The following is an 11,632-nucleotide window of genomic DNA, read 5'->3' on the forward strand; positions in this document are numbered from 1 at the left end:
GAATAAATTGAGGTTGATGGGGGGGGGGTAGGAGGGAGGGAAAAGTGAGTGATGGGCATTGAGGAGGGCACCTGTTGGGATGAGCACTGGGTGTTGTATGGAAACCAATTTGACAATAAATTTCATATTTAAATAAATAAATAAATAAATAAATAAATAAATAAATAAGAAGGTGTGTTTTATTCTGCTTATTGAATGAATCTTGGGTACCTGTGTGGCTCAGTCAAATTCTTAACTTTGGCTCAGGTCATGATCTTGGGGTTGTGACTTTGAGCCCCACACCAGGCTCTGTGCTAACAGCTCAGAGTCTGGTGCTTGCTTTGGATTATCTCTCTCTCTCTCTACTCTCTCTCTCTCAAAAATAAATATTAAAAAGAGAATCTTTATAGAAGAGATAGAATAAAGAATATAAAAGTTTTAAAAAGTTTTAAAATATGAAAAAATAATTAAAATAATAAAATAGAGTAAAAGAAAAATAGTGCAACTAAAAAATGTTTGCTCTTTCTGAATCCATGGAATAAAATCAAAAGAAAGAAAAAGAAAACAACATAATCAAAAACAGAAGCAAAGAAAATGAAGAAAAAATCAACAAGCAAATAAAATGAAAGCCCAAGGAAACTAGATCAATTTTCCCTTAGAACTGAAACTTTTCAACACCCTATGGTCTGTAAATCATTCCACCCAAAGATGTTGGTAGGTATTTGTGCTGGTCTTTTGGGGAATGTTCCTGGAAAGCTCAGGTGGGTGGAGCTTAGTATAACCACTCTCTTCTCCACATGGTGGTGCTGCTTAGCTCACTGGGATCAATCAGTATTGGTGCATTACAGGCAAAATTGATTTCCTCTCCTCTCTAGTCCCCTGTACAAGAATTTTGCATCCCCATAGACACTGATCAATCACTCTTTGATTCAGGCGTCCATCTGCTCCCACCTTTCCCTTGTTTGTTTGTCCAAGCTGTCTGTCCGCCAGGTAGCACCTCTTCCCAGAGTTTTGTCTCAGGTGCAGCTGTGTCTAAAAATCCCACATTTAAGAGACTCCCCACAGCTTGGACCCATGCTGATCTTCTGGGAAGAAGGTTTTGCTGATCAATGACTGGGTACTGATTTGTCCCAGATGTTCACATGTTTGTACAATATAAAAGGCTCAGAGTTGATGATAGATAACAACACACAGAATGTACCTAGATTTGCTGCACTCAGCTGGCATCTTTTTTCCAATATCCATAAATGTAACAGCTCTCCGAGGTTCACCAGGACTTTTGCCCACAGAGTAACCATATCGCCTCTTCCAAATGCATTCCAAACAGGGGAACCACTTCTGTGGCACATGGGCCTTTCAGTCTTTGCTTCCTTCTCCTGGGGATTCACCCTGCTTCCTCACCAGAGTGCCTCCAGAGACTGAGCTCAAAATTTCAGACTCTGTGCTCCACTTTTTACAGAAACCTAGCAGTATTGAAACCCTCTCCTTTTTCCTCATCAATGGTTTTGAGGAACAGATTTCTTGTCCAGTCTTCTGAGAGAGTTTTCAGTCTTTCTCTCTCTTTTTCTCTCCAGCTCCTTTAGGGGGAGTGCTTTTCTTGCATGACCCTGATGAGTGCACTCTCTCATCTTTCCTCTTTCTGTCTCTGTCCTATCTCCATGAAAATGGTTTTCTACCCTCTGTCTACTGTGGTTTTTCTCTCCCCCAATTCACCTGTATGCACCAGGCACTGGGCAAGGTCTTTATCTCAAATTATGCACATTGTTGCATTAATCCTCAGATCAACTTCTTAAGAGTTCAAAATGGTTTCATACTGATCTAGCTGTGTTTTAGAGATGAGACAAGCTCAGGGTGCCCATTACTCTGCCATCTTAAATCCCTTCCTGAAAATACAGAGGTAAAAGAGCTAAAATCTAGTCAGGGCAAATTAAAAATGTTATAACCAAGATGCAAGCTCGAATGGATGCCATGACAAGCAAGATGGAAGCAGAACAAGGAATCAGTGATATAGAGGGAAAAGATTATGGAAAACAATAAAGCTAAATAAAAGAGGTAAACAAAGGCAAGAGATCATGATACAAGATTTAAAGAACTCCGCAACTTATTAAGAGGAATAACATTTGTATCATAGGGTCCCAGAAGATGAAGAGAGAGGAAAATGGGCAGAAGGTTTATTCAAACAAATTGTAGCTGAAAACTTCTCTAATATGGGAAAGACACAGACATTGAAATCCAAGAATCCAAGAAAACTCTCATAAATTCAACAGAAACAAACAATCATCACAGGATATCATAGTCAAAATCACAAAATACACAGACAAGGAAAGAATCATGAAAGCAGCAAGGGGAAAACAAAGTCATGAACCTACAAGGGAAGACAAATAAGTTATCAGTTTCTCTGTCCACAGAAACTTGGTAGGTCAGAAGGAAGTGGCATGATATACTCATAGTGCTAGTTGAGAAAAATATGCAACCAAGAGTACTTTACTCAGCACTGCTGCCATTCATAATAGAAGGAGAAATAAAGAGTTTCCCAAAAAAAAACTAAAGTTGTGGGGAATAAGCTTAGGAATTTCCTGAGCTTGCACCAATGAGTTAACAAGGCTTAGGATGAAAGCATCCAAGATTAGGTAAAGAAAGTGGAAGCACCCTGAATATAGAATGAAGGCATAGAGGAATAGGAGGCCACAGGACAAAAACATCTAAGATTAGGTAAACATGGCAACAGTATCCCAATTTAAGAAAAAAGGCATAGAGGAATAGTAATGCACAGGATGAAAGCATCCAAGATTAGATCATCAGGGTGGAAGTGCCCCAACATAGCACAATAGCAGAAAGCTGCTTTCACAGGAGGGATGGACCAGAATAGGTACATAGGTAAACAGGGCTATAGACCACAGTAGGGTGAAGTTGCCAGGAGTGGAGCTAATTATCAAAAGAAAGGTGCCTTGTTGACCCTGAGATATCATTCTCTATTTGTCTTATCCCCTAGGCAAGCTAAGATAAACAGACACGGTGCCTTGCGCCTGCTGTAAATAACCATCTGCACAGTGACAGGATTTTGTTTTGTATTGATCCAAACCCCTAACACCGCATACCTTCGAAACTCCCTTCTCTCACACACATGAACTAATGTTCACATTTCATTATCTCTTTGTGCACATTCATTATCCTTGTAAACCTTCTGGTGTTAATAAAAACGGATCAAGGCTCTTGTCTCCTCCTGGACATTAGCCTTTCTTCCATTTTAATTCTGTGTCTGCTCTCTTGCTGGACAAGAGAGAACCCCAGACTCACAGTCTACAACACTAAAGGAATTTGTGACCACCAAACTAGCCCTGCTAGAAATTTTATGGGTGACTATTTGAGTGGAGAAAAAACAAAACAAAACAATTTCTTTCATAGCTTTCTATAATTTTCAGTGTATAGATTTTTCCCCTCTTTGGTTAGGTTTATTCCTAGGTATCTTATGGTTTTTGGTGCAATTTTAAATGGGACTGATTCCTTTATTTCTCTTTCTACTGTTTCATTATGAGTATAGAGAAATGCAACTGATTTCTTTATGTTGACTTTGTTGAATTCATGTATAAGTTCTACCTTTGTTTTGGTGGAGTTTTTCAGGTTTTTCACCTAGAGTATCCTGTCATCTGCAAAGAATGAATGTCTGACTTCATCCTTGGTGATTTGGGTGCCTCCTATTTACGTTTGTCGTCTGATTGCTGAGGCTAGGACTTCCAGGACTGTGTTGAACAAGAGTGGTGAGAGTGGACATCCCCGTCGTGTTCCTGACCTTACAGGGAAAGCTCTCCATTTTTCCCCACTGAGGATGATATTAACTGTAGGTCTTTCATATGTGGCTTTTACTATCTTGAGGTATGATCCTTCTATACCTACTTTCTTGAGGGTTTTTATCAAGAATAGATGCTGTATTTTGTCGTATGCTTCTTTTTCATCTATCGAAAAGATCATAAGGTTCTTATACTTTCATTCATTAATGTGATGTATCATGTTGATTGATTTTGGATATTGAACGACCACTGTATCCTAGGAATAAATCCCACTTAGTGATGCTGAATAATTATTTTAATATATTGTTGGATCCAGTTTTCTAGTATCTTGCTTAAAATTTTTGAATCCAGATTCATCAGGGAGATTGGTCTGTAACTCTCCTTTCTAGTGGGGTCTTTGGACTAAACTTTGTGATTTTTAAACCGGTCATATTTGTTATTAGTGGCTCCCAGTGGAGGAGGTTTTACCAAGACTTATACCAAACTACTGTTTGGTTGTCCCAGACACATGGAAAATAACAATATGTCTATTTAGGCTCCCAGGGGACTACTAATTACCTGGCTCTTCAGCTCCCCAACACAGTTGATTTACAATTCTGACATTCAGAAAGCCCTGGGAGGTGAGAACATTGGATACATTGTATAGACCCCCCCACCCCCAGGGAGAAATTGGGAGTTTTGTTGTTGTTGTTGTTTGTTTGTTTGTTTTCTTTTTGTTGTTGTTGTTGTGTTGTTGTTGTTGTTGTTGTTGTTTGCCTACCAAATCTGAGCTAAGCCAGAAAGAATAGCCTCCAGGAATGGTTGTTCCCTCAAATAAAACTGCGTTTGTTTTATGTAGTCCTGGAGGACTTGTGAAATCTAAGTCATGTCAGCTCCCAGACCTACATGATTTGAGGGTCTTTCCTTGTTTGGCAGCAACAATATTTGGGATGCTAGATGTCCAGATGAGCTCCTTCCAGATAGAAGCTAGAGAATAGGTTTTATTGCTGAGGTGACCAAGAGAGGAAATTCAGGGGAATTGTCCAGTGTTTTTTTGTTGTTTGTTTTTGTTTTTGTTTTGTTTTGTTTTGTTTTGTTTGTGTGTGTGTGTGTGTGTGTGTGTGTGTGTGTCGGGGGGAGAACTCCCAGGAGGATAACTATGAGCCCTTAGCTGTTCTAGAAGCTCTACCTTCAGACAGTACCTGGGAAAGCATACAAAGACTTTCTAGAGATAAACTGTGAAATGGGCATTTTTGCCAGCTCCCTCTCCACTTACCTGTAGTTATATCCAGGGGGAGTACTTTCATGCTCATTTAACAACTGTTTATTTGTTTGCTAGTGTTTGGTGAGACTTGAGATTGCAAGTCACATGAATATTAGAGCTAAGCTATTTCCATCCCTACGTGGGAGTTTCAAAAATTGGAGCGCTAAATGTGTGCTCCAAACCAATCTCTCCTTAGGAAGATTTTTTTTATTTTTTTAATGTTTATTTATTTTTGACAGAGAGAGAGGGGGAAAGCGTGAGTGGGGGAGGGGCAGAGAAAGAGGGAGACACAGAATCTGAAGCAGGCTGCAGGCTGCAGGCTGTCAAAACAGAGCCCGACATAGGGTTCAAAGTCATGGGCCATGAGATCATGACCTGAGCCAAAGTCAGAAGCTCAACCGACTGAGCCACCCAGCACCGCAAGAAAGAATCTTCATGTTGAAAGTTCCCTCCTGATTATAAGGCAATGTTCCTTGGGTGAGGTTAATGGGATAATTGTGTCTCAACCTTTAATACCTGTTTTGATTTGGATATTTTCCCCTGATGTATAAGAGTCAATCAACGAGTTATTGGACACCTCTCAAAGGAAATTGATCAATGCATAGATGTATATTCAGTGTGTTCATGGGGGAAGGGAAATTAAGAAGTCATCTTGGTGACATCATTCTTCAGTTCTTTTGAATACATAACCAGAAGTGGGACTGTTGGATCATCTAGCATATATATATGTGTGTATATATATATATAGAGAGAGAGAGAGAGAGAGGAATCACAATACTATTTTCCTCAGCAGTTGCACCTTTTTACAATTGCACCAGAGTGCACAAAATTTCAAATTGCTCCACATCCTCACCAACACTTGTTATTTTTGAGTTTTTGTTTTTAATAGTAAAATTTAAAATATTGTGAAGTGATGAATCACTCTGGCTTTGATTTTCATTTCTCCAATGGTAAGCTGAGCATCTTTTCATAGTCCCATTAGTCATTGGTGTATCATATTTGGATAATGGCCTATTCAAGCTTTGTATTCATTTTAATTGGGTTATTTTACATTGTTATAAGTTACTTATATATTTGGATTTTAACATTTTATCAGATATATGATTTGCAAATACTTTCTCCCATTATGTACGTTGTCTTCTCACTCAGTCCATTGTGTCTTTGGAGGCACAAAAAGGTGTAAGTTTATATAGCCCCATTTATCTATTTTCCTTATGTTGCTTATACTTTTGGTGTTACATTCTCATGTTGTTGTCAAATGCAATGTCACGAAGACTTCCCTGTGTTTTCTTCTAGGATTTTTAACATTTTTGGCCTTTCAGTTAAGTCTTTCAATTAAGTCTTAAGTCTTGCCTATGTGTCTGTTATTTCAATAGTACTTTTTTTTTTATTTATGTCTGTGACTTTGTAATATATCTTGAGTCATTTAAATTTGTTCTTTTCAAAGATTGATTTGACTATTCAATGTCCCTTAGAATTCTATGTGAATTCTAAGATACATCTTTAAATGTCTTAAAAATGCTTTTGAGATTCTGAGGATTGCATTGAATCTGTAGATCACTTTGGATAGTATTGATCGGGACTGCATTGAATCTATAGGTCATTCTGGGTGGTCTTGATATCTTAACAACATTAAGTATACACAGGGTATTGTTGTTTTCATTTATGTGTGTCTTTAATTTCTTTGAGTAATGGTTTCTAATTTTCAATAAATTTGTAGTTTTCACTTGCTTGGATAGGTTTATTCTTAAGTATTTTATATTTTTTGTGGCCATTGTAAATATAATTGCTTTCTTAATGTCCTTTCTATGTCTCTTATTGCTAGTGAACTGATTTTGTATAATGAAAATCTGATGAATTTAAATTATTTTTTTGTAAAACTTAAAAAAAATCTTTAGGGTTTAGACTCTTAGAGCTACCAGTTCTAACAAATTATCAGTTTGTTCTCTATAATTAACTATGGGTTAATGGATGTGAGATGGATTAAGTTTGTGATAGGCATTAAGGACAGCATTTGTGATGAACACCAGGTCTTGTATGGAAGTGTTGAATCACTTTATTAGACACCTGAAACTAATATTACATTGTATGTTAACTGGAATTTAAATAAAACTTTAAAAGTATATAGGTTTGCTTGTTTACATATAAGCTCATGTCATCTACAGAGATAATTTTACATGTTTTTTTTTTCCAGTTTGGAAGTAGTTTGTTTATTTTTCTTGACTAATAGCTCTGTCTAAAATTTCCAATACTATGTTGAAGGTGAATAGTTGAGAGTGAGCATCACTGTCTTGTTCATAATCTTAGAGAAAAAACTTAGTCTTTCACCATTGAGTATGATGTTTCATGATTGGATTTTTATATAAAGCCTTTATTACATTGAGGTCATTTCCTTCTATTCCTAGTTTATTGAGCGGTTTTATCATGAAAGTGTAAAATTCTGTCAATTTTTTTTTTTGGTATATTCACTGAGGTAGGTATTCATGTAATCCCTCCCTCTTTATTCTGTGGTGTTTCACATTGATTGATATTTATATGTTGAACCATCCTTATGTTCAGGAATAACTCTCACTTGATCATGATGTGTAATCTTTTTTTTAAATGTTTTTATTTATTTTTGACAGAGAGAGATACAGAGCATGAGTGGGGGAGGGGCAGAAAGAGAGGGAGAATCTGAAGCAGGCTCCAGGCTCTGAGATGTCAGCACAGAGCCCAACACAGGGCTCAAACTCACGGACTGTGAGATCATGACCTGAGCTGAAGTCGGACACTTAACCGTCTGAGCCATCCAGGCGCCCCACGATGTGTAATCTTCTTAATGTGCTATTGAATTCAGTTTGCTAGAATTTGTGGATATAACATAGATCATGTTTTCCATTTTTTTTCTTTCCAGAATTCTCATATCTGGCTAGACACTTTATCGATTTTGCTTCTGTATCTGTTCATTATTTTTTCCTACTTCTTTGTTCCTTCTAGGAACTTGGGGCAGAATTCCTTCAGGTCAAAAATTTAGTTTTTACCTGCATTTATACTACTGCTAATTTTACTATATTGTGTTTTCATATAAACTAGTATCTTTGTCATAATATGTTCACTTGATTCATTTTAATTTTTGTTATTAATTCATAATGCTGGTATTTTGCCTATATTATATCTTTGGGAAATCTTAACACTTGTGCTTCTGATGGAGTATTTATTTCAGTTTTCTGTCTTTCTTTATAGGTGGTTGTAATTATTTTGGCCTTAGAGGTCCTACCCTCAGGAACTCCTGCTACTCTAGTAGTTGCCAATGAAGTAGGATGTAATTCCACGTCACTCTAGAATATACTAGAAGACTTAGCTGACTGTGCCTGTTTGCTGCCATGTGCAAAAATATTAGTAATAACAAGTGAGGCCAACAAAGTTAACTGTGCTTCTTAAAATACAAAGAAAGCATTCTCCTTAAGCATAGGAAATTCTTAAAACCAAAACAATTAACTGCCCCCCCAAAAAATACTCCACAAATTTATGAAAATCTATAATTTATGAAAATATATCTGTATTATAAACTAGAGTAACAAAACTTTGGTTCAGGTGATACCCATTAGAAAGTGAGGAAAATGGCTGCTATGTACTACACTGACTAAAGAAAACCACAACTGCCCTGTTTTTCACTGACCTCACTAAAAGTGTGCTTATATTCAATATTACAACTTTTACATACAGGGATTATAGGAGGGAGCCAGAGGCTGATAGCTTTTAATTTTTTAAATTATTTTTAATAATTACAACATTTATTTATTTATTTATTTAATGTATGTATGTATGTATGTATTTAAACAGCATAGGGACTAGGGGTGGGGAGAGGGGAAGAAGGAGAGAGAGGGAGAGAAAAAGAGAAAGAGAGAGAGAGAGAGAGAGAATCTTAAGCAGTTTCCACACTCAGCATGGAGGCCCAATGCAGTGCTAAATTCCACAACCCCAGGATGATGACCTGAGCTGAAATCAACAGTTGGACACTCAACCAACCAAGAGTTATAGCACCCAGGTGCCCCAATAATTGCAACTTTAAAAAAATTTGGGTTTTATTTTTTTATTATTAAAGTAGCAAAGTCACATATTTTTCTTGAATAAAATTTTAAATTGATTTTATATACTAGAAGAAAGATTTGTCTTGTTTTGTTTTGTTCTTTGTTCTCATCTTTGACCAAAGGCTGCTTTTAACACTCAGCTACTTCGCATCCAACTTGAAATAAATATGGCACATCTTTGTCACCTATAAAATAAAACCTTAATTACCATGCATAGGATAAAGCTCTTAGAAAAAGCTTAGTTCACTGGCTTTCGTACTGAGTGTTAAATGAGTTTTCTGGCTTTCAGATGCATGTATGTGTGTAACATAAAACTTTGGGGCCCTGGATGGCTCAGCTGGTTAATCCTCCAACTTCAGCTCAGGTCACGATCTTGCGGTTTGTAAGTTTGAGCCCCACATCAGGCTCTGTGCTGATAGCTCAGAGCCTGGAGCCTGCATCAGATTCCATGATTCCCTCTCTCCCTGACCATCCTCTGCTCATGCTCTGTCTCTTAAAAAATAAATAAACATTAAAAACTTTAAAAGCAAAACAAAAGACTTTCTTGTTGCCTCCACTGTTCTAACCAATTTACATACATTAATTCTACCCCTCTCATAAATGTTACAAAGTAAGTAATATCATTTTATTCCAATTTCTCAAATTGTCAGGTTCTGCCCTCTTGTTTTGTGCTGTTTGCATTGTAAAATGGATACAAAGTCGAAATACAATGGAAAACTGAAAATTTGTTGAGACCAACATAAAGGAGGCATGTTTATATTTTGTTCCTCATGAAACAAAATGCTGGCTACTGGGTTGCAGGTGTATAAGCTTTTGCCAATCTGATATCTGCTTTGGTAATTCAAGGAAGATTAAATTATTTTAATTCCATAGCAGTTGAGCACTGCTGTTAGAAATTATGCTTCCTCATCCAACCCTGAATTTGTGAATTCTGTCACTGTTCCTAGGAGCATCACACACCTTCTTATTCAGAGGTATGTTTAATGAAATGAGTACTTTCATTACTTGGGCATATATGAGAAAGAATGATGCTCTGTGTTATTTAGAAAAGCAGTGTAGTTTCAGGATTTTCTGTTGGAAGAACTGAATCTTTGGGTGGTGTTGTGAGGACATCAATAAGTTATTTTAAGTTTTGTTTTTATTTTCACACAATAAGGGTGTTGGAACAAATGACCTCTCATATATCCATGATTCCCAGGCTGAATTTGTCAAGTCCTAAAGGATCTTAAAGACAATTCAGAGAAATATGCTAACATATGGTTATAATTAGGTGTAGCAAGCTCGGTGGTTTTTCACCTTTTTCAGGAAGCATCTACTAATGACTATACTCTTCATAGCTGCTATTACATCCTTGTTTCTCAGGCTATAGATGAGAGGGTTAAGCATAGGGGTAAGAATGGCATTAAACATAAAGAGGGACTGGTTTATTTTGGGGGTCTTAAAGGATCCTGGCCTCATGTAGACTAATACAGCAGGACCAAAGTAGAGGCTGACCACACAGAGATGGGAGAAACATGTGGCCAAGGCCTTGTTCTTGCCTTCAGGGGAATTCATGTGGACAACAGCAAGGAATATACGGATATAGGAAACCAGGATAAGACTCAGAGGGATGAGGACCACCAGAAAGCTTGAGACCACCACTGAATTTACATAGGCTGAAATGTCCTCACAAGTGAGCTTCAGGAGTGCCATGACCTCACACAAGAAGTGTGGGATCTCTCGAGGATGACAGATGGGTAAGTGCATGACATAGGCTGTATGAACCAGTGAAGTTATTGCCCCTCCGACCCAGGACCCAATGACCATCTGTTTACAAATGGTATGGCTCATCATGACTGAATAACGCAGTGGATTGCAGATGGCAATGTAGCGGTCATAGGACATGAGGGTAAGCAGAAGGCACTCAGAAATTCCCAAGGTTAAGCTGAATAAGATCTGGGATCCACAACCAATCTGTGATATGGTTCTTTTCCCTGAGAAGAAATTTGTGGCCATTTTGGGGACAGTAGTTGAGATCAGAGCCACATCAATAAGGGAAAGCTGACTGAGCAGGAAGTACATAGGACAGTGGAGTCGAGAATCCAGCCAGATGAGGAGAATGAGAACAGCATTGCCTATCACAGCCATAAGATAGACCAGAAGAATGAGGAAGATAAGGATCACAAGGTGGCTGAACTCAGGCCAGAGTCCCAAAAGAATAAAATCTGTGGTGACAGTCTTATTGTTTTTCTCCATGGCCAAACATCATCGCTCAGAACACAATGGTAAGAACACTGTTCCATTTGATGTGTTATTGCACATCTGGTCTACTTTTCTTACTCCCAGGTCTCCTCTGAATATGTTCATGCTGAATTCTTTCCTTGTTGTGATCTCTTTAGTATTATTAACTTCTCAATATATAAAGTTTTCATTAACTACCACTCATGAATTATTTAATAAACAATGATTTATACACTGTATCTGCTATTACAAATGGTAATCACTAATCACAAATAAGAATACAAGTACACTTAATGTTCTATCAACTAAAGGCCAATCAATTTGATGAAAAT

At 37.5% G+C, this 11,632-nt stretch overlaps 1 protein-coding gene across 1 annotated transcript; it reads right to left on the reverse strand.

Moving 5' to 3' along the window:
• Positions 1 to 10,346: 10,346 nt before the first annotated feature.
• On the reverse strand, positions 10,347 to 11,315 carry LOC122229608 (olfactory receptor 2AJ1-like). Its single transcript, XM_042954899.1, has one exon. It carries the CDS (start codon positions 11,313 to 11,315, stop codon positions 10,347 to 10,349), a length of 969 nt encoding a protein of 322 aa, XP_042810833.1.
• Between the last annotated feature and the right edge of the window lie 317 nt (positions 11,316 to 11,632).

Source organism: Panthera leo, chromosome A1, assembly GCF_018350215.1.
Source record: "Panthera leo isolate Ple1 chromosome A1, P.leo_Ple1_pat1.1, whole genome shotgun sequence".
NCBI lineage: Eukaryota > Metazoa > Chordata > Mammalia > Carnivora > Felidae > Panthera > Panthera leo.

What these genes read in the sequence shown, in the direction of transcription:
- LOC122229608 (XM_042954899.1), bottom strand. Translation starts at nt 11,315, where the DNA reads ATGGAGAAAAACAATAAGACTGTCACCACAGATTTTATTCTTTTGGGA.